Source organism: Cricetulus griseus, chromosome 9 (assembly GCF_003668045.3).
Source record: "Cricetulus griseus strain 17A/GY chromosome 9, alternate assembly CriGri-PICRH-1.0, whole genome shotgun sequence".
Lineage (NCBI taxonomy): Eukaryota > Metazoa > Chordata > Mammalia > Rodentia > Cricetidae > Cricetulus > Cricetulus griseus.
In genome coordinates, this window is record NC_048602.1 from 11,119,215 (window position 1) to 11,145,211 (window position 25,997).

Here is a 25,997-nt window from a genome sequence, read left to right on the forward strand (position 1 = left end):
CTGAACCTGAGGACCTGAATGGGATAACCAGGACCCACATGGTAGAAGGAGAGAACCCAGCCAGCAAGCTGGCATCTGACCGCCACACATGAGCTGTGTGTAGTACATGTGCACACACACAGTGAATAAATGTAAAAAAGTTAAAAACAAAACAAAAATAAAAATTTTCTGGAATACATTGAATATACATGGCCATGTGTCGTCCCCCGCTCCACCCCCCCCCATGGTGGTAAAATTGCAGGAGTGGCGCTACAAATGGTTCCATGTTTTGTGTTTCAGTGCCAGAGGTAGAGTCTTCCCGGGCCCACAAATTACTTCCAGGGCTGGAGAGATGGCTCAGCGATGAACAGTGCTTGCTGCTTCATCAGAGGTCAGTCCCCAGCTCACAACTCCTGTAACTTAAGCTCCACGGATTCCAGCGACCTCTTCAGGCCTCTGTGAGCACCTGAACAGAACCATACACAGGCACATAATTTAAAAATGCATCTTCCAAAAAAAAAAAAAGCCAGGAATTGGTGGCGCACACCTTTAATCACTCGGAAGGCAGAGGCAGGTGGATCTCTGTGAGTTCAAGACCAGCCTGTTCTACAGAGTGAGTTCTAGGACAGGCTCCAAAGCTACACAGAGAAACCCTGGCCTCGAAAAACAAAACAAAACAAAATGCATGTTAATCTTAGGTGAAAAGCAGTTAAAATTTCACCTTTAATGCACAATTGAGCCAGATTGCTCATCTCTGTAACTCCAGATTTTGGGATTACAGGATGCTGAGGCAGAAGGACTGTTGAATTGAGTTTAGACAGCATAGATGAGAGAGGGTGGGGGTTGGGAGGGAAAGTGTTATGATTCCCAGTACCGAGGTTAGGTAGGGGTAAAGAACTTTGAAAATAATGTCAGGTCAGGGATGAATGTAATGGCATGTTACTTTAGTAACATCTGCACAGAAGAAAAAAACGGAAGAGGAATACAACAAAATAGTTGTGTGTCCTCTAGTGAGGCTACTGGCTGAAAAAGCTGTCTCACTTCTGCTCGTCTAATTATCTCTCTGAGATCTGGTGGTGTTTGATGACCAGAATACTTGTAGCTCTATTAGCTCATTATTTAAGTTTCCTATTAAAAGAAATACAGACAGGTGTGCCTCTTGTACAGGCTTCATAGTCCGGGATTAACAGGTTTCAGATGTAACTTCAGAGGTTTAGAGTTTTACATTTCCTCTGGTTGTTCTCTAAAAATGTTCATGCCTGTTAACCTAAATCTTAGCCTTCTGCTACGGCACTAAGACGTAAATCTTGTTCCAGCTGTCTTACAGGTACCTGCAATTTCCTGGGAGAAGTTCTTTTTTTTTAATTTTATTTATTTGTGTTTATTACATATATAGGGTTCTGCCTGCATATACATCTTCAGGCCAGCAGAGGGCACCAGATCTCATTACGGATGGTTGTGAGCCACCATGTGGTCTCTGGGGATTGAACTCAGGACCTCTGGAAGAGCAGCCAGTGTTCTTAACCTCTGAGCTATCTCTCGAGGCCGAGAACTTCTTCTATATCAAGAAATCTGGTCTGATAAAAGCAGACTCCAGAACCCATTTTTACCCCACCCATTTTCAAGCATATCTTGCAGGATCACTCCTCCTGCCTGGGCCACGGCCAACCCACAGAGGGTCCTCCAGATAACGCTAGCACTTGCACCAGCTCCTGGGGCTCCACCATCCGTACCCCCTCTCCAGGCTTAAGTGGGCACCTCTTCAGGATACTTGGTCTGCCCAGCCGCTGGGACCCTCTACCCTCTAGTTTTCTAAGATGTCCCAATGAAGGTCACATCTGCACTCCCGTGTCACTCACTCACCCTTGTCTCTTCTGCAATACGGGGACACTTCTCCATTCCCTTTGTTCTGGCAGTTGTCACCCTTCCCATGGCTAGCTCCATTCATAGGGCCAATGGCAAATATATATATATATATATATATATATATATATATATATAGTCGCTCTTGTAGACCAGGCTGGTCTCGAACTCACAGAGATCCCGCTGCTTCTCCCTCCCGAGAGCAGGGATTAAAGGCGTGCGCCACCAACGCCTGGCTATAACCAAATATTCTTTCTCCTAGCTACCTGCCCCTCTCTGCCTGAGGTCTACAGGATTGCAGCTAACGGAACGCTTCTTCATCGTACCGCCTGCTGAACGTAAACCCATCCGTGTACCCAGAGAGTCTGGAATGCTATGGAGGAAGTTCCATCCAAGCCCCCCTCCTTATCTCCCTCCAAACCCTGCTGCATCTCAGCCACATGATGACCCCTCCCCCAGAGACGCTCAAGACCATTCCCACGGGGTATTTAAACTGCCCCCTAAAACCAGACTCGTGTTTTTTTTTTGTTTGTTTTTTTTTTAAGATTTATTTATTATGTATACAGTCTTCTGCCTGCATGCAGATCTCATTCAAGGCGGTTGTGAGCCACCATGTGGTTGCTGGGAATAAAACTCAGGACCGCTGGAAGAAGAGTCAGTGCTCTTAACCGCGGAGCCGTCTCTCCGGCCCCAGACTCTAGGTTTTTCCGCTCTCCCTTTCCCATCTTCTATCTTGGAGGGCTGGAAGGCCATCCAGGAGCGTTGCATCCATTAAACGTGGGCTTTTTCCTAATTCGGTCTGATTTGGCCTCATCTGCGGAGAGGATTATCAGGGTCTGGTAACTTTTCACCTGGGTCCGCCCGAGTCTTGCAAAGTTTCTACATTAAGCTCCTAGTACAAGTTTTGTTTCCTGGCTGTTGAGAGCAGTTATTTATTTTATTTCTGACTACAAGTCCCAGCAGACATCGCGCCGCGGCCTCCTGCAGGCCGACCTGCCCCGAGCTCATTGATCTCTGGGATTTGTAGTCCGACTATAAAATAAGGTGGGCCACACACTACCGGCACAGAGGACAGAGGCGAAGACACCGGCAGAGTGACCAATAGGCACTGAGTGCCGGAGTAGAGTGGCGGGGAGTCAGCCAATCGGCGAGGCGCCCCTCGTGAGTGACCTGGCATGCAGCCTACAAACGGCCCGTGGGGGCGGAGCCTAGGTCTCGGGCCCCATTGCGAGCTATGGGAGGCGGCTGGTGGTGGGCTCGGGTCGCGCGCCTGGCCCGCCTGCGCTTCCGGGGGTCGCTGCTGCCACCGCAGCGGCCCCGCAGCGGGGGCTCGCGCGGATCCTTCGCCCCCGGCCACGGCCCGCGCGTGGGGGCCTCGCCGCCCCCGGTGTCTGAGCTCGATCGCGCGGACGCCTGGCTCCTCCGCAAGGCACACGAGACAGGTTGGCAGCGGGGCCCCGGGCCCGGCCGCTGTGCCGGGAGTGGGCGGCGAGGGTGCAGCATGCAGCTGCCGGGGATCGAGCCCGGGCTCAGCGGGGCCAGGTTCTGCAGGGAAGCGCAGGGTGGGAGGTTTCGCAGCCTGGCAGCATAGGGGTGCCAGCTTGCGGGTCCTGGCTAACGGGGTACAGCGCGGATTACGCCGGGGGGGCGGGGGTTACCACGGTGAGGAGAGGTAGCCCGATGGCGCCACACCTGCCTGGGTGAGAGTCGGTTCCAGAGGCCCCTGAGAGGGAGCGAGATGCCCGCAACTGGGAGGTCGTTTCGGATTGCAGAGGGGAGCACTAGGAATAAGACCAGAGCGTGGCTACCCGCAGAAGATGGGGAAGTTGCGGATTGGACCAGCGCGCAGCCAATGGTAGAGAAGATGCGTGCTGATTGGCGGGAGAGGTGATCTAGGCTGCAGAGGGAGGGCCCTCAAAGAGGCCAGAGGGGTGACAAATAGGGCCAGTCGGGTCTAAGATGGGGCTAGTTAGTAGTGGAAGCGGCCTTCTGGCACCACTCAGGGATGTTGAGTGGCGAGGAGATAAGCCGAGCCAGGTAGCACTCGGCTACCTGGAGATGGGGAGGCTGGAGGCAGGCCCGGGAGGAGGAGAAGTTTGCCCCAGAGGTCTGAGGGAAGAGAGAGGGAGGGCCACAGGGTGCACTTAAAGTAAGCTGACTTGGACTGACTTCCCCTCCTCAGACTGCGTGTCTTCAATTCTTGCCTTGGATTTTCCTCTGGGTTAGACAGAGACTGTCTTCAATCGCTGCTCAAAAGGGGCTTTGAATGTCCCGGGGAGAAGGGTAGGGGCATGGGGCTTGCAGACAGCTAGCTTCCCGGAAGGTATGAGCGCCTGGAATACTTTTGTCTGGTGGTTTTATAGGGCGGGGTTTGGCTTGGCTGTCTGAGGGAGAGGGTATCGAGGAAACAGAACTTGGTTGATTTCAGAGCCCCACTCTCACCCACCCCCAACAGCTTTCCTCTCCTGGTTCCGAAATGGACTTCTGGCATCAGGCATTGGGGTCATCTCCTTCATGCAGAGTGACATGGGCCGGGAAGCTGCCTACGGTGAGTACAGACCCTCCCATACGAGGAATGGTGACCCCCCCTTCCCTTCATTACCAAGTCCTCTTACCCCACCTAAAACACACCCCCAGCCCCTCACTGGGGGATTCTAGGCAGGGGCTCTACCACTGAGCCACGCCCCTAGCCCCTCACTGGGGGATTCTAGGCAGGGGCTCTACCACTGAGCCACGCCCCCAGCCCCTCACTGGGGGATTCTAGGCAGGGGCTCCACCACTGAGCCACTGAACACTGAACTACATCTCCAACATTTTTTTGTTGTTGTTATTTTTCGAGACAAGGTTTCTCTGTGTGTCCTGGAACTTACTCAGTAGACCAGGCTGGCCTTGAACTCAGAGATCTCCCAGCCTCTGCCTCCGCAGTGGTGGGATTAAAGGCGTGGGCACCACTGTTGGCTTCTCTAGCCTCATGCTAGCTGGCCCTGTGCCCATCCATCATCCTGGCGGCCTCTTGGGATACCCTGGCCCTTGCAACTATTGATTCCTGCTCCTTCTTCCACAGGCTTCTTCCTGCTGGGTGGCCTGTGCGTGGTGTGGGGCGGAGCGTCCTATGCAGTGGGCCTGGCAGCACTCCGGGGACCCATGCAACTGTCTCTTGCGGGTGCTACCGCTGGTGTGGGGGCAGTGTTGGCTGCCAGTCTGCTGTGGGCTTGTGCTGTAGGCCTCTACATGGGCCAGTTGGAACTGGACGTGGAATTGGTGCCTGATGACGATGGGGCAGCACCTACGGAAGGCCCAGATGAAGCAGGCCGGCCACCGCCCGAGTAAACAGCAGGGCTGTGGGGACTGGCTGGGCCGGAGGACTGGGACATTAAACCTGACCCTTCAGCAGTTCAAGACTACGAGTGATGGCTCCTGTTATCTGGGGAGGCGGGGAAGGGAGACGAGGGCAACCAATAGGGACGAGGCAGATAGAAGGGTCTAAGAAAGAGGCAAGACCGCTCATTGCGTAGAGGCTTTTGCTCCCAAGCCTGGCAGCCTGAGTTTGATCCTCAGGACCCACGCGATAGAAGAAGAGAGCTAATTCCCGCACTGCACCACACCAGAAACCTGCCCCCGCCCCCCACAAACAAACAAACAGATAAGTAAATAAATAATTTAAAGGGACAAGAAAAAACAGTCATGCAGGGTCCATGGGAATGGAGCCTCTCAGGGAATGGTGTTTAATTTTCAAGGAAGACTTCAGGCCTTGACATATGCCCCAGGTTTGGCTTCTCAGTCTCCCTTCCGCTGTACCCTAGTACCTGTGGGCCCTGGATAGGGCAGGCCCAGCGTAGGGTAAAAGGCCTCTGGGAGTGTGGGACCTGGGCCCAGCCTGTGCAGGTGCGGATACATCAGGCTCAACTCTGCAGGGCCATAGCGGATGGTGCCTGGTGTGCACAGGCCTCGTACCACCGGTGGCAGGAAGCCCGCATGAAGGAGGGCAGGTGAGGGGTCCCCAGGAGTTGTCAGGCCCCAGGGCAGTACTGGATCATGCTTCAGGGCCCCTGCCCGGATGACAGAAGTGAATTCTGGCCGAGGTGGGGCTGGAGGGTCTGAGAGCTCCTCCTCTCCACTGTCCTCTGAGCCTCTAGCTTCCTTCGGACCAGGCTCCACTTTGATGCGTTTGCTTCTGGCCTGAGGGTCCTTGTCCTTGTCCTGGTCCACAGGGGCAGCCTGCTTCGCGTCCACTGGAGGCTCGTCCTCTAAAGAAGATAATTTGTTTTTATTCTTTGCAGAGCTCTACCACTGAGCCACACCCCCAGCCCCTCACTGGGGGATTCTAGGCAGGGGCTCTACCACTGAGCCACACCCCCAGCCCCTCACTGGGGGATTCTCACTGGGCTCTACCACTGAGCCACGCCCCCATTCCCTCAATAATGGATTTTCCCCAGGCCTCCTAGTGTTGAAGCCGATTCTAAGCCTTCTTTGTGTGTGCGGGTTAGGGTATGGAGGAGAGACATCAATACTGGTGGTCTTCCTCATTCCTATTATTATGAATGTACGTGTGCATGATGGGGGTGGCACAGATACCACCATGAAGGCTTTGTCCACATCAGAGAATAGCTTTGTAAAGTTGGTTTTCCTTTTTTTTTTTTTTTTTTTTTTGGAGACAGGGTTTCTCTGTGTACTATTGGTTGTCCTGGAACTCAGGGATCTGCCTGCTTCTGCCTCATGAATGCTACGATTAAAGGCATGCACCATCATGCCCTACTTGGTTGTATTATTTTTGAGGCAACGTCTCGCTGTGTAGCCCTGGATAGCCTGGAACTCATTATGTAGACCAGGCTGACCTAAGATTTACAAAGATCCTCCAGCCTCTGAGCGCTGGGATTAAAGGTGTGTGCTACGGCACCTGCCCCCCCCCCCTTTAATTTGTTTTTAAAATAACCTTTTTTAAAGATTTTATTTATTTATTATGTATACAGTCTTCTGTCTGCATGCCAACAGAGGGCACCAGATCTCATTCGAGGTGGTTGTGAGCCATCATGTGGTTGCCGGGAATTGAACTCAGGACCTCTGGAAGAGCAGTCAGTGCTCTTAACCACTGAGCCATCTCTCCAGCCCCCCCCTTTAATTTTTAGAGAGCTATTATTTAATTTTTTTATTTTTTTTTTTTGGTTTTTCGAGACAGGGTTTCTCTGTGGCTTTGGAGGCTGTCCTGGAACTAGCTCTTGTAGACCAGGATGGTCTCAAACTCACAGAGATCTGCCTGCCTCTGCCTCCCAAGTGCTGGGATTAAAGGCGTGCGCCACCAACGCCCGGTTTAATATTTTTTAATATATATTTATTTCATGTGTTTGCGTGCTTTGCCTGCATGTGTGTCTGTTGCCTCTGGAGCAGGTGTCAGATCTCCTGGAACTAAAGTTACAGATGGTTGTGAGCTGCCATGTGGGTGCTGGGAATTGAACCCTGGTCCTCTGGAAGAGCAGCCAGTGCTCCTATTTGCTGAACCACCTTCCCAGCTCCATTTAGACTTATAATTTTATGTGTATGGGTGTTTTGCCTACAAGGATGTCTGTGCATCACATGAATGCCTGGTGCCCACAGAGGTCAAAAGAGGCATCCAGCCCCTGGAACTAGAATTGTGTTTGGCTTTGAGCTCTGTGGGTGCTGGGTATCAAACCTGAGTCCTCTGTAAGAGCAAATGCTCCTTTTTTTTTGTTTGTTTATTTGCAATAACTGTGTAGCCCTGGCTGTCCTGGAACTTGTTCTGTAGACCAGGCTGGTCCTGAACTCACAGAGATCCACCTGCCTCTGCCTCCCGAGTGCTGGGACCAAAGGTGTGCGCCACCACCGCCCGGCCAACAAGTGCTCTTAACCTTTGAGCCACATCTCCAACCCCTTCACTTTCCATTTCAAAACAGGCTTTCTCAATCAATCTTGAGTTTGCCAGTTCAGCATCCTTCTGCTTCTCCAGCACTGGGATTGCAGAAGTGGTTTCTGTACCTGGCTTTTCTTTATGAGGAAGTAAACTCATACCATCAAATCTTCCAGGCAAGCACTTTACCTATCCAGTCATCTCTCCAGCCCCAAGGACATTGAACTTTAACGTGAACGTAAATAGCCACATATGTCAAGTGGCTTCCATAATGGGTGGTCCCGGAGGTCCCTTTAGTCTTTTGTGGGTATACAGGTGGGAAGGAGTTAGCTAACCCGTGGGCTCCAGGCCTGGGCTGGGTGGATCCTCATGAGACACAATGGCTGGAAGCTGGAAGGCATCCAGGGGTGTTTGGCCCTCTTCCGCATGGCTGGGGACAAGATGATGGCACTGAAAACCAGAGGTCTTGGGACAGTAGTGAGTATAGACATTCCCAGCATGGAATCTGGCGATACTACCCTGAGGCACTTAAAAGTTCTAACAGACCTATTAACTCCATATTGGTCAGACACACACACACACACACACACACACACACACACACACACACTCACTCAATTAAACCCATAGTCTCCAATGTGCTAGACAGGCCCTCTACACTAAGCCACACCCCAGCCCCTCACTGGGGGATTCTAGGCATGGGCTCTACCACTGAGCCACGCCCCCAGCCCCTCACTGGGGGATTCTAGGCAGGGGCTCTACCACTGAGCCACGCCCCCAGCCCCTCACTGGGGGATTCTAGGCAGGGGCTCTACCACTGAGCCACACCCCCAGCCCCTCACTGGGGGATTCTAGGCAGGGGCTCTACCACTGAGCCACACCCCCAGCCCCTCACTGGGGGATTCTAGGCAGGGGCTCTACCACTGAGCCACACCCCCAGCCCCTCACTGGGGGATTCTAGGCAGGGGCTCTACCACTGAGCCACGCCCCCAGCCCCTCACTGGGGGATTCTAGGCAGGGGCTCTACCACTGAGCCACGCCCCCAGCCCCTCACTGGGGGATTCTAGGCAGGGGCTCTACCACTGAGCCACGCCCCCAGCCCCTCACTGGGGGATTCTAGGCAGGGGCTCTACCACTGAGCCACGCCCCCAGCCCCTCACTGGGGGATTCTAGGCAGGGGCTCTACCACTGAGCCACGCCCCCAGTCCCTCACTGGGGGATTCTAGGCAGGGGCCACACTGTTGAGCATTCTATTTATTGAGACAGAATCGCCCCAAGTTTCCCAAGCTGGCCTTGAACTTTCAGTTCTCCTGCATCAGTCTTTCCACTGGCTGGGATCAGAGGATCAGGCCCAGCTCCAAAAATACATTTTAAGTCAGCTGAGCTCTCTTCCTATGAGCAAACCGATGCCACTGTTAGCCACTTCAAGCATGTCATGGTCATCTTAGTCTCCTCCTTCTAAACCTGTTCTCTTCTAGGATCCAAAGGGGCAGATGGCACCCCTCCTCCCTTGAATACTTCTTTTTTTTTTTTTTTTTTTTTTGAGACAGGTTTCTGTGTGTAGCCCTGGCTGTCCCAGCTCTGTAGACCAGGCTGGCCTCGAACCCACAGAGATCTGTCTGCCTCTGCTCCCAAGTGCTGGTATTAAAGGCGTGCTATGTCACCTCCCGGCGTCCTGGCATTTCTTAAACCATGCCCCAGCCTCCTCTCCTCTTGTTCTCCAGTTCCTATGTTTCCCCAGTCAGCTCCTGGCGGGAGGAAGGGTTTTTCCAGAAATGTAGATTTTTCTTGCGATTCTCCCACCAGACACAAAACCTTCATTATCTTCCCAGTGCTCCCCAGACAAAATGTCCTGCTGTCATTCACAGCCTGTTTTTCCTCCTGACTCTGCTCCAGCCCCAGACACTCTTTCCTTCCCTGGGCTGCAGACCTGAGGCTTCATCTGCTCTGTGCCATCTACTGGCAATGCACGTATATATTGCTCTGGTTCTCCCTTTATAGAGTCTGCCGTGGCTCCCCAGGGCCCTAGAGTCAGACCCACACCTTCAGCGGGAGGCAGAGCACCGTGAGCCACCTCCCCCTGCCCGCATCCCCGGTATGTCTCCTCCCAGCAGTGCCCACCGAGGGAGGCCGGTCACGCCTAGGCCTTTGCGCTCCATTTCTTTCCCCTCCACGCCTACAGTGCCCTCCCTTGAGGGCCCTGGCTGGGATGGGGAGAGGGCCACCTCTCACCTGAGCACGTGACTGACCCACAGCACGTGATGCTCCCCGGCACTCTTCCCGTTCCCGGCCACAGTGGCCACGGATTGCAGCCACACGAAGCCCCCCGCACGCTGCAGCCAACGGTAGTAACCAGTCACCACCTGACCTTTGTCCAGCACTGCGTCCATCCCAAGGGGGCAGAGAGCCCAGAGGGGTGGGGAGGGTGGGGAGGGCCAAGGGCAGGTGGGCAGGAGACAGGCAGAGGCGGCAAGAGTGGGAAGGAGCGAGAAAGACAGAGAAAGGTACAGAGACAGTCAGAGACCCGCAGGTGCCCCAGCATCGGTCAGAGACACCCCCCACTCCTACCCCACTTACTGCCCCGCCCCTGCGAGCCATTGCTCAAGCCCTTTGGCGCTTTTCTATTGCAAACAGAGCCCCAGGAGCTGCAGTACAAGCAGAGACCGTGGTTAGCCCTGAAGAAGGACTTCCAGGGGACAGAGCAGCGGGGGTGGGGTGGGGTGGGAGGGGGAGAGGGTTGCAGAAGTGTGTCTCACGGTCCAGATGGCTTTGACGGATCCGGGTTGCATCCTGTCCATGGACAAACTGGTAGCAGCTGCGTCCCACCAGCTCCGAGGGTCCCATGTCCATGTGGTCGCTGACTCTGGAGGAGACAGAAAAAAAAAGGGGGAAGAGAAAGGAGTTGGAGACACCGCGTGGTGTGCGTGGGAGACGGCAGAGCTGGTGGCTTCAGCGTCTTCCAGGGTCTAACGCCCTTGCAGGCTCGGGTTCCCTCTGCAAAATGGGCACAGTAATAACAACAGGGGTGAAGGAAAGGACAAGCGATGGGGTGGGGTGGGTGGGGGCGACACCGGTGGAGCCAGGCCCGCTCTCCCTCCTCCCAGGCACCCTTAGCGCCTCCCTCGCTCTTCCTCCTCCCGTGATCCTCCCCCAACTGCCCCAGCCCCCCAAGACCGATTGCCACACATTTCCCTGTTTCCAATGGACCCACCTTCCCTCCCATCCCTACCCGGGTACCTGCTCTCACAAGCTAGGATGGTGAGGCCCAGGCTGAGGCGGAAGACGACCATGTGTCCGTGCAGAGGCAGCTCAGCCAGCGGGGCCGGGGGCAGCGTGTGTCCAAGTGCCACAAGGCCCAGGGCTCGGGACCTCAGGCGCCCTGTTATGTGAATGACCTGTGGAAGGAAGGGATCAGGTGGGGCTAGAGGCCCGCCGGCTTAGCTGGAGATAGCAAGGCAGGATCAGCAGTGATGGGGGCTGCTGGGGAAGTGCTGAGGACCACTGCCAAGCCAAGGCCCTGCTCAGTTCCACCTGATGACCGCAGGTCCCTTGGCACAGAGGAGGCCTTGAGTGTGTCTCCCCGTTGTTTGCGTCTTCATCGCCCTGTATGTAACCTGGGACACAGCTGGCACGCGTGAGGGAGAGAGACAGCGCCTACCCACCTTGTAACCTGAGGCTTTGACGTTCAGGCCTCTTTTGGTGAGGGTGGACTTCATGCGGACGAAGAAGGAGCGCTCCTGGACCCGGAAGGCGGGGGATGCCTCTGTGGGGCTGGTTTCTGGGGGCCAGAGCAGGAGGGAGAAGCATTGTACAACTTCGAAGGCTCCTGCCACCTCCAAATGAGCCTCGCAGTGTGCTGGCTCAGTGGTCACCCCAGACACATCTAAACGACTGCACAGGCACACTGATAAAATTACCTCCCTTCCTCCAGGGGACAGCCCGGTTTAAGGTCACATGACCCCACTTCTGCTTAGAATCCGCCCTAGTTAACTAGGGCCTTGAAAAGAAAGCCATCTCTGAGTTCTATCCCCAAGGTACCAGGTCTGAGCCCAGGCTGGAGCAGCCATGTGCTCTGGCTCTATCCGACCAGTTGTCCCCACTTTGGGGACAGGTTAGTGTCCCTCCCTCCTCAACTGGACTGTGTACTTAGGGAAGGTGGGTTAGGGCTGTTGTGGTCATAGCCATGTCCCCTGTCACAGACTAGAGACATAAAAGGAAGGGAAGAAAAAAACAAAATTTTTTTTTTTTTTTTTTTTTTTTGGTTTTTCAAGACAGGGTTTCTCTGTGGAGCCCAGACTGTCATGGAACTCACAGAGATCCACCTGCCTCTGCCTGCCAAGTGCTGGGATCAAAGGTGTGTGCCACCACTGCCCGACTAAAAACCAACTCTTAAAAGAAAAAAATAACCCTTGCTAGCCCAGAGTAAGTATAAACAACCCCTACACCTTGCTCTTAGAAAAATATTCACACACACATGACCCATCTCCTCAAACTCAGCCACTCACTCACTTGTTCAGAGTACTGACCAAGGTCCTGTAGGTAACCAGGCCCATGGTTCTCGATATTCCTAACACTGTGACCCATTTTTTTTTAAAAGATTTTATTTATTATGTATACAACATTCTGCTTCCATGTATATCTGCACACCAGAAGAGGGTACCAGGTCTCATTACAGATGGTTGTGAGGCACCTTGTGGTTGCTGGGATTGAACTCAGGACCTCTGGAAGAGCAGTCAGTGCTCTTAACCTCTGAGCCATCTCTCCAGCCCCGAGACAGGGTTTCTTTGTGTAGCTTTGGAGCCTATCCTGGCACTTGCTCTGAAGACCAGGCTGTATTTTTGGTTTTTTGAGACAGGGTTTCTCTGTGGCTTTGGAGGCTATCCTGGAACTAGGTCTTGTAGACCAGGCTGGTCTCGAACTCACAGAGATCCGCCTGCCTCTGCCTCCCGAGTGCTGGGATTAAAGGCAACACCCGGCCAGTTTATACAGTTCCTCATGTTGTGGTGACCCCAACCATGACATTATTTTCCTTGCTTCTTGATAACCATAACTTTGATATGGTTATGAATTTAATGTAAATATCTGTGTTTCCTGATGGTTTAAGTGAGCCCTGTGAAAGGGTCATTTAACAACCCTCCTGCAAAGGGATTGCGACCCTCAGGTTGAGAACCACTGGCTTTTGCGGACAGCATCCTGGGCAAGGCATGAACATATCCAGCCCCCACAATGCCCAGGGGTCCAGACAGCCTAATAGCAGTCACTCCTTCCAGGCCACATGTGAGCCAAGCCCCACCTAGAGCGGAGTGACCCCTGTCACATAGCTTGAGTCTGGTATTGCACTCTCCTACCTTGGTCATGTATTAACTAAGCCCACTCCCTAGCAGTGTGCGATTTCTCCTGTCCAGAAGAAACTTTAAAGTACAACTTTGCTCTCCTACCTCATTCTGAGGTGGCCTTAGAGTTGCCTTACCCCCCCCCCAAAAAAAGGTCAACGTTAAGAAAACCCTTTCCAGGCTGGAGAGATGGCTCAGAGGTTAAGATCACCGACTGCTCTTCCAGAGGTCCTGAGTTCAACTCCCAGCAACCACATGGTTGCTCACAACCATCCGTTATGAGATCTGGCACCCTCTTCTGGTGTGCAGATATACATGGAAGCAGAATGTTGTATGCATAATAAATAAATAAAATCTTTAAAAAAAAAAAAAAAAGCAAAGAAAACCCCTTTCGTTGTGAGTTCGAGGCCAGTCTGGTCTACAGAGCAAGTTCCAGGACAGGCTCCAAAGCTACACAGAGAAACCCTGCCTTGAAAAAGAAAACAAAAACAAGAACAAAAAAGAAAGAAAGAAAAAAGAAAAGAAAGAAAAAGAAAAAAGAAAAGAAAGAGGAAAAAGAAAACCCTTTCCCTAAAACAGCAACCATATCTTCCTGTCTCTCAGACCCCCCCACATTTGTCAGTAACCTCTGTTAGTCCCCGCATATAATAGACATCCCCCAAGTGCCTCACATTTTAGGTTGTTAACAAAACCCAGTACAGTAATCCTCACAGGTCCCCAACATTTCCAAAGGGAAAGCTTGTGGGTGGTGCCCACTCAACCTGTCGTGAAAGTGAAAATTTAGAAAGAAAGTAGGCAGTTTGCTGGCAAGATGGCTCAGTGGGTAAATGTGCTTGTTGACTTGAGTGTCATATCTGGGGCCCACATAGTGGAGGGAGAGAACCAGCTCCTAACACACACACACACACACACACACAAACAACTAAAAAGAGAAGCAGGGGTTTCAGGAACATAGATCCTGGGCTGGAATAGCTGTGTCACTTGGGGCAATTAATTTGACCTCTCTGTGATGTGCCTGAGTTTTAAAGGCCATCCCTCCTGGCTTGTGGAGATGGAGTTAGGCTCAATGCAATTTTTATGGTTAAAAAAAAAAAAAATCTCTCGCCGTGTGGTGGTGGTGCACGCCTTTAATCCCAGGACTTGGGAGGCAGAGGCAAGAGGATCTCAGTGAATTCAAGTCCATCCTGGTCTACAGAGTGAGTTCCAGGACACGCTCCAAAACAATACAGAGAAATCCTGTCTCAAAAACCAAAAATAGCTGCGGGTTGGTGGCTCATGCTTTTAATCCCAGCACTTGGGAGGCAGAGGCAGAGGCAGGCGGCTCTCCGTGAGTTCGAGGTCATCCTTGTCTACAGAGCGAGTGCCAAGATAGGCTCCAAAGCTGCACAGAGAAACCCTGTCTCGAAAAACAAAACAAAACAAACAAACAAACAAAAAACAAAAATAAATAAATAAAATCTCTCGGGCTGGAGAGATGGCTCAGAGGTTAAGAGCACCAACTGTTCTTCCAGAGGTCCTGAGTTCAATTCCTAGCAACCACATGTGGCTCACAACCATCAGTAATGCCCTCTTCTGGTGTGCAGATGTACATGGAAGCAGAATGCGTATACATAGTAAATAAATAAATAAATAAGTAAAATCTTTAAAAATAAAACAAAATCTCTCACCCTTATTCCCACCTCCATCCAGCAAGCTCAAATCTTTGTGTATCTTGGCCATTTTGGGGACTGCCTAGTGTCACTGCCTCAAATGGGCTTAATCCGTTTTTACAGAATCTTTCTTTGTAGTATGTTAAGCACAAACACCAGGATCATTCAGACTTCATTCATTGGCAAGGAGGGGGTTCTGGAAATTACCCATTTCGGGGGTGTCCACCAGCGAGGAGGAAGATGAAGATGAAGAGGATGACACGGAAGGCGGCGTTGGGGGCCCGGGGGTCGCAGCCCGCAGTCCCAGTTGCTCCAATACCTCCGAGTGGTCCCCGGGATGGATGTAGTCAAAGACGCTGCTGCCCGTCAGCTCCACCTACCGGTGATGGAGGGGAATACAGGAGCGCGTGAGCGCCGTAGCCCGGGCTGGGTGCCCGCTCGCCCTCCGCCACTTCACACTAGCCTTGTGTTTTTCTTTACAAGTTTCTCGCTTTTTTTTTTTTTAACTAGGGAGGGAGGGCTTTTGTTGTTTTGAGACAGGGTCTCATTCTGTAGCTCTGGCTGTCCAGGAATTCATTATGTAGACCGGGTTGACCTCAAATGTAATGATCCACCTGCCTCTACCTCTGGAGGTCTGGGATTAAAGGCATGCTCTGCTACACCTGGCTCTTTTTGTTTTGTTTTTGTTTTTAGATAGAGATTTGCTAGGTAGTCCAGGCTGGCCTCAGGCTTGTGGCGATCCTCCTGCCTCAGCCTCCTGAGTGCTGGAAATTACAAATACATGTCATCAAGCCCGGCAGTTTTCAACGCTTTAATGAGTTTGAACTCCTGAGATCGGCCACCTCTCAGATCTCGTAGGGATCCCATGTTCCTTCAGTGCAAACTCTAGCTTTCCCACTGATACCATACTGACTTTCAAACTCCATTTAAAACTTCTGAAAACCGAGTATCTGACTGTGGCAATTTTTACTCAGAAGTCCTCCAAGCCCATCCCACTGTCCCTCTACTTGGGGTGGGTGACCTATCTCCCTCTAGCCTTCGTCTCTCTGTACACCCCCCTCTCCGCTCACTTATCTCTTCTACTTTTTCGCACACGAAGCCTTGTCTAAAGTCCCTTCCTTTGGGGAAGTGTCATTTTATTTTTCTTAAGACAGGATTTCTCTGTGTAGCCCTGGCTGTCCTGGCACTCGCTCTGGAGACCAGGTTGGCATGGAACTTACAGAGATCCTCCAGCCTCTGCCTCCCGAGTGCTGGGATCAGAGGTGTGCACCACCACTGCTCAGTGGGAGTGTTATTTTTTTGAAAGTGTTTTATGTAGCCTAAACTGGCCTAGAATTTCTTTTTTTTTAAAGATTTTATTTATTTTTTTATTTATTCTGTATATAACATTCTGCTTCCATGTATATCTGCACACCAGAAGAGGGCACCAGATCTCATAACGGATGGTTGTGAGCCACCGTGTGGTTGCTGGGAATTGAACTCAGGAACTCTGGAAGAGCAGCTGGTGTTCTTAACCTCTGAGCCATCTCTCCAGCCCCTGGCCTAGAATTTCTAATCCTCCTGTTTCCACCTCCTGGTGGAATTTATTGTAGAGAATCTAATCCAGGCCTTTGCGAATGCCAGATAAGCATTCTATCCACCAGGCTACAATCCTGCCCCAGCTACAGTGGATTGAATCTCAGGACCTTCAGAATGTTACACAAGCAATGTACCTTTGAGTCACACCATCAGTGAGCCCAGCTCACTGGGGGAAGATTCTAGGCAAGCACACTGTGCCACAGAACTACTGATTTTTTAATTTCGAGACAAGGTCTTACCAAGTCGACCTGGCTGGCTTTGAACTTGTGGTCCTGCCCGAGTTCCTCCAGCATGTGTCAGGTGCTTTGTGGGGTTTCAAGGAAGGCTGCCTTTTTTTCATGTTGGGGTTAGCAATACCAGCAGAGAGCAAGGGCATGCATAAGCCAGGTGGTAAATATGGTGGCCCAGTGTGGGGGTTCTTACCTGGGAGAGACCCAGGTAGATGGACACTGTCTCTGAGATGTAGAGGAATTTTCCTTCCTGGTTCAAGGCGAACACGAAGCCATCCAGGGACTAGAATGGAGAGAAATGGAGCAGGTGTAGGAAGGGCCCCCTGCTTCTGAGATCTTGGTCTCCGTCTGGAGATGAGGGACTTCCATGACCCCAGGGAAGGGGCAGGAACAAGGGACCTTCGCCCCAGCGCTCCACAGGGGACAGGCACAGGAAAATGGGTGATATTCCCATATGCGACCACCAGATGACAGCGTGCACGGAGCAACGGGCTGGGTCGGGACCTCACCTGAAGGATATGTCCACCCAGGTGTTGTTCGAAGACTTCAGAGACCAGAGCCACAGGGCCTCGGCGGGCTGGGGCTGGAGATAGAGGGGAGAGGAAAACTCAGGTCCTGTGAGTCTGGCTCACTGCGTTCTGGGGCAGCTGTTAGGAACACAGTTGTCATCAAACACCCCAGGCACCATAGAGAACCCGATCACAGCTGTCTGTTCCCTATGGGGCAGAGGTAGCTGGGACAGAGAGACCAAGACTGAGTGACAGACCGTGAAGGGAGGGACATTTTTCACCCTCCCCCTTGACAGGGTTTCTCTGTGTAGACTGTCCTGGAACTCGTTGTGTAGACAAGTCTGGCCTCAAACTCTACAGAGACCTATCTGCCTCTGCCTCCCGAGTGCAGGGATTAAAGGGCACCACCACCTGGCTTCAGTCCATTCTTTTTTACACCAAAAAGGCCCTGAAGTACTGCTATTCCCAGGCCTATATTCTACAGGCAGTGTTGGTGACATGGAAGTTACCAGAAAACCACAGCCAATCCTCACTGGACCCTGAAGCCAGGTCCAATGAAGACTAAGTCAAGGCCACGAGCCGGTGGTGAAGGCCAATAATGCTAACTACCTGGCAGGCTGAACTCAAGGCTTGCCTGGGCTACAAATGAGACCCTATCTTAAAAACTAAAAGGGCTAACAACATAGCTAAGTGATAGAGCCCCTGCCTAGAATTCCCCAGTGAGGGGCTGGGGGTGTGGCTCAGTGGTAGAGCCCCTGCCTAGAATCCCCCAGTGAGGGGCTGGGGGCGTGGCTCAGTGGTAGAGCCCCTGCCTAGAATCCCCCAGTGAGGGGCTGGGGGCGTGGCTCAGTGGTAGAGCCCCTGCCTAGAATCCCCCAGTGAGGGGCTGGGGGCGTGGCTCAGTGGTAGAGCCCCTGCCTAGAATCCCCCAGTGAGGGGCTGGGGGCGTGGCTCAGTGGTAGAGCCCCTGCCTAGAATTCCCCAGTGAGGGGAGGGGGTGTGGCTCAGTGGTAGAGTGCTTGGCTAGCATTCATATGCCCCTGGGTTCAATCTTCTGCCCTGAAAAACAACAACGTAAGACAAAGAAAAACAAAAGAGTGGTTAGAGAAATTGGATTCTCTTACCCTTCAGGGTAGAATGTAAACTAGAGTAGCAGCTGAAGAAAACAGTTTGGTGATTCTTCAACAAATAAAAAAATTATGATGTAAACCTCTGGCAATCCCTTCACAACCCAGTGAACTGAAAATAGGTATTTGAGGAGTGCTGTACACACACTGAAAGAGCAGTACACACACACACACACACACACAAACACACACACACTACCCAAATGTCCATCCTCCAAGGGATGGATAAACAAATGTGGTATATCCATTCAGAGGGATATTATCTAACCATGAAGAGGAATGAAGCTTTGGTATGTGATGCAAGGTTTTGTTTTTTTAATTATTTATTTATTATGTACACAGTATTCTGCTTACATGTGTGCTTGGATGCCAGAAGAGGGCACCAGATCCCATTACAGATGGTTGTGAGCCACCATGTGGTTGCTGGGAATCAAACTCAGGACCTTTGGAAGAGCAAGCAGTGCTCTTAACCTCTGAGCCATCTCTCCAGCCCCGATGCAAGGGAACCCCCATGGCAACAGAAAGCAGGTCTGTGGTTGGCTGCTCCGTGCCTGTGGGAATCCTTTGGGAGTGAGGGAAATGATTGGATATAGGTGATGCTCTTGCAACACGGTCCCTGCAGTAAATGGTGTTGATTTTAATACTCTAAAACTGCCTTGTCAAGCCGGGCGTTGGTGGTGCACACCTTTAGTCCCAGCACTCGGGAGGCAGAGGCAGGCCGATCTCTGTGAGTTCCAGACCAGCCTGGTCTACAAGAGCTAGTTCCATGACAGCCTCCAAAGTCACAGAGAAACCCTGTCTCGAAAGACAAACAAACAAGCAAACCCTGCCTTGTCTACACAGCAAGTTCCAGACCAGCCAGAGTACAGTGTGACCAGTGTGTGTGTGTGTGTGTGTGTGTGTGTGTGTGTGTGTGTTGTCTGAGTATGTATGCATCTGGGCATATGTGTGTGGGTGTGTATATGTGAGTGTGTGTGTCTGAGTGTGTGTGTGTTTGTGCAGAGATGCTTCAATGGTTAAGAGCTCTTGCTGAAGTTCTGTTCCACAGCTGCTCACAGCCCTCTGTCACCCCAGTCTCTGGGAATTTGATGCCATCTTCTGGCCTCTGTGGGCATTGCACACATATGGTACACAGACCGACATGCAGGTAAAACACCCACACATGTAGAAATCAATCAATAAAATTTTCAAATGTTGATGAAATGATTTAGTGGATAAAAGCCTGAGCTATCAAGTTTGGAGATATGAGTTGATCCCCAGAATCTGTGTGAGCGAATGAGACTTGATTCTTGCAAATTGTGAGCTCCACTCGTGTGCTGTGCCCTGCCTACATACTTATGCTCACATAATAAACAATATAAGTAAAAAAAAAGATAATTTTATCCTGGATAAATTTTGCATAACTTTTTTAGTTTGTTTAACATCGAATCTTAATAAACAGCCCAGGTTTGACCCAAATTTGCCATTCTCTTGTCTTAGTTTCCTGAGAACTAGACTGACAGGGATGCTCCTCCAGGCTGGAGTACAGTCTTTTCACTTTCTCTCTCTCTCTCTCTCTCTCTCTCTCTCTCTCTCTCTCTCTCTCTCTCTCTTTCAGTGCTATGGATTGATCCTAGAGCCTTGTACATGTTAGGCAGATACACTTCCACTGAGCCACGCCCCCCAGCCCCTCACTGGGGGATTCTAGGCAGGGGCTCTACCACTGAGCCACGTCCCCAGCCCCTCACTGGGGGATTCTAGGCAGGGCTGCTTCGGCTGTGCTACATCTGTTGATATATATATTGGTTTTTCGAGACAGGGTTTCCCTGTGGCTTTGAGGCTGTCCTGGAACTCGCTCTCGTAGCCCAGGCTGGTCTCGAACTCACAGAGATCCACCTGCCTCTGCCTCCCAAGTGCTGGGATTAAAGGCGTGTGCCACCAATGCCCGGCATCTGCTGATATTTTTATATAGTAAACCATGGCATAAAAGAGCAACTTCGGGAGATGTGATGAGGCAATGAAGACATATACAAGGAAGAGGAGAAATTTAAAATTTCAGAGAGACATAAATTCCTCTAAGACATAGGTTGGATGACACAGTCCCTCCCTCTCAGTCAGGAGACCTCCTGTTGGTGGTTGGCAGTCCTGAATGTCACCCAAAAGACTATTGCTGCAGAGGACGACACTCTGCCCCCCCCCCCCGTAGATTCAAGCATGCTGGCGACACTGTCAGAGGACACTTCTCTCTGCTAGGCTGAGGGCCTGGAGTCACCTCTCCCTCCTTGGGCCTCAGTTTCCTCTTTCGGGGGTTTGCTGCAGAGGTCTGAGCTCCTCGGCTGCCAAGCATGTGGTCAGCATGATGGAGAAACACATAGAGTAAATAAAGGTGTGATTACTCCTGTTCCTAGGCAGGGACATGTCACCCCTGCTCCAAGTCAGTCAAGAGTCTACCCCAGTCCTCCCTAGCCCAGGGACCCCCCCCCCACATCTGACCGCTGTTCCTCCTCATCTGAACCTCCAGGAACAATAAGTGTAGGGGGTGATGGGGACCCCCTCCCCTCACACCCAAGCTCCAGGCAGCCCCGTGACAGGCGGGAACAATGCTGCCTGCTAATTGTGGCAATTTTCCCCTGTCATTTTTGCTAATTCCTTCATTTTCCCTCTCCGCGGATCAGCCCAGGTCAGACCAAGATGCTGCAATTAACGGCATTAATGGGCGCGTTGGGATGGGGGCGCACGGGGGGGGGGAAGCTTGGGGACCTGCTGCCCCCACCCCGTGCACATGGCCCATCCCCTGTCACAAGGATGCCCAGGGTGTGCCTAGGATTGCTGACGGATGCCTTCATACCCCCATTTCTGCCTCCCCAAACCTGACAGCTCTCCACTCCTGCCCACAGCCCCCTCCGCGTCCATCCCCCAATTCAACAGGTGTCTCCCCTGCCCCTCCTGAAGCCCCAATCCCCTGAAATCACTTGTTCACTTAATAATTCTTCATTTAATAAACATTTGTCAGCCAATACCGGGGTGAAGGTGGAAGACTGAGAGGGATGGTGGGGGGGGAGGGAGGAGGAGTTTCCAGCGGGTTCTCTCTCTTCCCATTCTTTTTGTCTTTTTTTTCAAGACGGGGTTTCTCTGTGTAGCCCTGGCTGTCCTGGAACTCGCTTTGTAGACCAGGCTGGCCTCGAACTCTCAGGGATCCTCCTGCCTCTGCCTCCTGAGTGCTGGGATTAAAGGCGTGCGCCAACACTGCCCGACTCCTTTCCCATTGTATAAGTCTTCTGTCTTGGGTCATTTGGGACGAAGGGCTAGGTCTTCATGACTCTGGGGCCTGGAAAAGGGGTGTCCCATCATTTAAGTGTCTGTTCTCACAGGGCTGCATTGACACGGAGGGAAACCTCTCTCTCTCTCTCTCTCTCTCTCTCTCTCTCTCTCTCTCTCTCTCCAGGGTTTCTCTGTGTATATCAGGTTGGCCTTGAACTCCTGGAGATCTGCCTGCCTCTGCCTCCTGAGTGCTGGGATTAAACATGTGATTTACCATTGATTATTCCTTCCTCTCTCTCCCTCCCTTTTTCCTTCCTTCCTTCCTTCCTTCCTTCCTTCCTTCCTTCCTTCCTTCCTTCCCTCCCCTCTCCTTCCCTTTCTTTCTGTGTCACGTAGCCCAGGCTAGCCTGGAGCTCACTATTCACCCCAAAATGACCTTGAACTCCAGATCCTCCTGTGCCCACTTCCTGGACCCTAGGATGACAGCCCTGCTCTGTGCCTGGTTCGAGAAATACTGGGGTGGAACCCAGAGCCTCCAACATGCTAGGTAAATGCTCCACCACCTAAGCCGCCCCCCCCACCCCCGCCCTGACTGAGCCATTCTGTGCGCAGTTCATCGACTCTACTTGTAAAATGGGTCTAGAGAGAGTGAAACGGGTTTTGTACATCAGCGGTTTCCAGGGCCACAGACAGGTATACAGTAGCTAGGGTATTGTGCCCGTCTAGATCACTCCTGGGAGTTTCTGGGTTCTCTTTCCCTCCTATCTTCACCTCCTGGCTTTCTCTGACTCCTAAATTCATCCCCCCAATCCCCGCGGCCCCCCCCCTGCCCCGTCCAGTCTAGCCCTCACTGCTTTCTTCTGGTTTTTGCCTGCCTCAGGCCCTGTGTTACAGTCCTGCCCTCTGCCTGGCCCTTCTCACGGCTCGGCTGGCTCGCTCATTCCTTCAGGGTCTCAGTTCAATGGGCACATCCTCCTACAGTGGCATCCCACCTGTGGAGGGCGTGTCACACGCTCAGCCACTGTCTATTGAGCACTTCCTGGCCTAATCCCCACTCCTTGGGCTCAGTGAACAAACGACTGGGGGAGAGAGCTGGGGAGATGGCTCAGTGGTAAAGTGTTTGCTCCACAAGCGTGGAGACTTGAGTTCGAATCCCCAGAGCCCATGGACTTGGTAATTCCATATTCCTGCTGGGAGATGAGAGATGGAGACTCCCTGGGAACCCCTGGGCCAGCTAGCTGGGCCTAAGCAGCAGGGAACAACAGACCTTATCTCAAAAAAAAAAAAAAAAAAACGGATGGAGGATGGAGGGGGTGAGGTTGATGGGGGCTGGGGGGGGGGCAGGAGCAGGGGTGGGAGGGAGAACTGTCATTGGAATGCAAAATAAATTTTAAAAGAATACATAAACTTAAAAAAATAAAAAAAGATATATCAAGGGCTGGAGCGATGGCTCAGAGGTTAAGAGCATCGACTGGTCTTCCAGAGGTCCTGAGTTCAATTCCCAGCATCCTCATGGTGGCACACAACCATCAGTTATAAGATCTGGTGCCCTCTTCTGGTGTGCAGATAGACATGGAAGCAGAATGTTGTATACATAATAAAAATAAATAAAATCTTAAAAAAAAGAAGCCCAGCTTGGATGATCTTTAAAATAAAAAAAAGATACATCAATTAAAAAAAAAAAAAGACAGGAGCAAGGATTGACACCTCCACATGGGTTCACCCTCCTACTGGATGGTCCAGCAGTTAAGAACACATGAACCAAGGGCTTGAGAGATGGCTCTGTGGTGAAGAGCACCGGCTGCTCTTCTAGAGGACCCAGGTTCAATTCCCAGCACCCACATGACAGCTCACAACCGTCTGTAACTCAAGTTCCAGGGGATCTGACACTCTCGCACAGACATACATGCAAGGCAAAGCTTCAATCAATGGACAACAAATAAAAACAGATAAACCATTAGAAAGCACATAAACAAACAAAGAAAAAGTTGGGCAGAGGTGGTGCTCACCTTTAATCCCCTGGGCTAAGGAGGCAGAGGCAGGCAGATCTCCGAGTTTGGGGATACTCAGAGAAACTGTCTCAAAAGACAAAAGAAACAAAAAACAATACTGCTCTTGCAGAGGACTTGAGTTGGGTCCCCAGCACCCAGGTTGGGTGGCTTACAACCACCTGTAACTTCAGCTGCTGGGGATCTGACGCCCGCTGGCCTTTTCCAGCTGCACACACACTGTGCACATAAACATATATAGGCACAAACACGTACATATACTTTTTGTTTCATTTTGTTGAGACAAGGTTTCTCTGTATAGCCCTGGCTGTTCACTCACTCTGGAGACCAGGCTGGCCTCGAACTCACGGACATCCACCTGCCTCTGCCACCTGAGTGCTGGGATTAAAGGCATGAGCCACTGCTGCCTGGAGATCACATACATTTTTTATTTTATTTTTTTAAACAAAACAACTTTTAAAAAATAATAAAAATAAGCCCAGGGGTGGTAGTCCACATCTTTAATCCTACAATCTGGAGACAAGAGTTAGGTAGATCTTTGAGTTCAAGGTCTCTCAGACCATATAGGGAGTTCCAGGCCAGCCAGGGTTACTTAGTGAGACCCTGTCAATAGCGATGTCCGGTGAGAAGTCTCAGCAGTTAAGCCTGACAACCTGAGTTTGTTCCCAGGGACCCCCATGGTGGAAAGAGAGAACCCACACCCACAAGTTGTCATTGTCCCTCGGCATACGTGCAGAGCTGTGTGCATCCCTTACATCCATGAACACCAAATAAATAAAGAATTTAAAGAGACTTGGGAAGAGAAGGAAAAGGGAAAAGGGATGGCTCAGAGGTTAAGAGCACCGGCTGCTTTTCCAGAGGACCCAGGTTCAATTCCCAGCATCCACATGGTGGTTGGAAACTGTCTATAACACCACTTTCAAGGGATCTAGTGCCTTCTTCTGGCCTCCGTGAACACCTGGCAGCCGTGTACAGAGAGACGCATGCAAGCAAAACACCCATACACAGAAGATTAAAAATCTTCACCAGGCAGAGGTGGCGCACACCTTTAACCCCAGCACTTGGGAGGCAGAGGCAGGCGGATTTCTGAGTGTGAGGCCAGCCTGGTCTACAGAGTTCCAAGATAGCCAGGGCTACAAAGAGAAACCCTGTCTCAAAAAACAAAACAAAGGAAACAAACAAAAAATAAGCAAAATAAGACGAATAAACGAACAAAAGGTTGGGCGTTGGTGGTACACACCTTTAATCCCAGCACTCGGGAGGCAGAGGCAGGTGGATCTCTGTGAGTTCGAGGCCAGCCTGGTCTACAAGAGCTAGTACCAGGACAGCCTCAAAAGCCACAAAGAAACCCTGTCTCAAAAAACAAAAACAAAAACCAAACAAAAAACAAAAAACAAAAACAAAACAAAACAAAAACAAACAAACAAAAAAAAAACGGACAAAAGGGGACTGGAGAGATGGCTCAGAGGTTAAGAGCACTGATTGATTGCTCCTCCGGAGGTCCTGAGTTCAATTCCCGGCAACCACATGTTGGCTCACAACCATCTGTAATGATATTTGGTGCCCTCTTCTGGCCTGCAGGCATACATGCTGGCAGAACACTGTATACATAATAAATAAATCTTAAAAATAATAATAAAAAAAAAGAAATCAGTATCCTTTAAACAAGCAAAAACAAAAAAACGAACAAAAGACCCTTATAGAAAATGAACCAAGTGGAGCAGTGGTGCGTGCCTTTAATCCCAGCATTTGGGAGATAGAGGCAGGGTGATTCTCTATGAGTTCAAGGCTAGCCTGGTCTACAGAACGAGTTCCAGGTCAGTCAGGGCTGCACAGAGAAAAACCTGTCTCGGGGGGGAAAAAAAAAATCAAATAGCCACCAGGTTCCCTCTGTGTGACTTTGGGCAAATACCTCCCTGGGCCTCAGTTTCCCAGGGCTATACAATGGGCGTCTAGCCCAAGATGTCTTCAGACAGTTAATTTGTGGGCAGAGGCAGAGGATGTTGAACCACCCACGCACACTGCGGGGATCAGTGAGTTCCCACGCCCGGGTGAACCCTGGGGAAGCAGCCAGGGAGCTGTGACCAGAGTGAGCCCCTCTCCCTCGGAGCCTCCCAATGCCCCTGCAAGTATTGGGGGCCTGGACACCGTCAGGGCTCTCTCAGCCCCCCTCTTCCCTCCCTGGGGCTCCAGGACAATAGACAAGATGTTTATCCCCCGCCGCGAACAACATGTGCGCCCGTAATGACGGTAATCAGCCTCTCTAATGCCGCATTCTCTCAACGCCAGTCAATTCGCCTAATTACCGCCTGGGAAGCCGGATTATTTAAATTTAAATGGTGATTTATTGCGGGGCTTAATCAATGCTATTTTCTCTCCCCCCCCACCTCCTCCCTAGGCACTAGGGTAGGAAGGGAACAGGAACCCTCTCCAACCCCACCCTAAGGACACCCTATTATTCGGTTGGGCGGGGCTTCTTCACCTGTGACCTCAGGTAACACCTATAAAATAGCAGGATGAAATCTAACACTTCTATGTATTAGTGGGAAGAAGGATTAATGAGATGTTGTGTGTGTGTGTGTGTGTGTGTGTGTGTGTGTGTGTGTGTGTGTGTGTT

General features: G+C 51.4%; 2 protein-coding genes across 5 annotated transcripts in view; one reads left to right on the plus strand and one right to left on the minus strand.

Moving 5' to 3' along the window:
- Window positions 1–3,045: 3,045 nt before the first annotated feature.
- Window positions 3,046–5,241, plus strand: Tmem160 (transmembrane protein 160). Its single transcript, XM_027431033.2, has 3 exons — window positions 3,046–3,284; window positions 4,298–4,390; window positions 4,907–5,241. Exons 1-3 carry the CDS (start codon window positions 3,077–3,079, stop codon window positions 5,170–5,172), a joined length of 567 nt encoding a protein of 188 aa, XP_027286834.1. The 5' UTR covers window positions 3,046–3,076; the 3' UTR covers window positions 5,173–5,241.
- Window positions 5,242–5,534: 293 nt separating this feature from the next.
- Npas1 (neuronal PAS domain protein 1) overlaps window positions 5,535–25,997 on the minus strand; it is a 29,444-nt gene continuing 8,981 nt past the window's right edge. For 3 of the 4 annotated variants that reach the window (XM_035449419.1, XM_035449418.1, XM_027431032.2), the window contains 9 exons: window positions 17,005–17,078; window positions 16,689–16,778; window positions 14,895–15,063; window positions 11,368–11,483; window positions 10,943–11,100; window positions 10,462–10,568; window positions 9,938–10,038; window positions 8,041–8,135; window positions 5,952–6,089 (listed from right to left, as the gene is read on the minus strand). In XM_035449419.1, the coding sequence (XP_035305310.1) occupies window positions 8,073–8,135; window positions 9,938–10,038; window positions 10,462–10,568; window positions 10,943–11,100; window positions 11,368–11,483; window positions 14,895–15,063; window positions 16,689–16,778; window positions 17,005–17,078 (878 nt within the window). In that variant the 3' untranslated portion in view covers window positions 5,952–6,089; window positions 8,041–8,072. Of the gene's footprint in view, window positions 6,090–8,040; window positions 8,136–9,937; window positions 10,086–10,461; window positions 10,569–10,942; window positions 11,101–11,367; window positions 11,484–14,894; window positions 15,064–16,688; window positions 16,779–17,004; window positions 17,079–25,997 lie in introns of all 4 variants that reach the window. The other variant, XM_027431030.2, reaches the window with a different exon arrangement.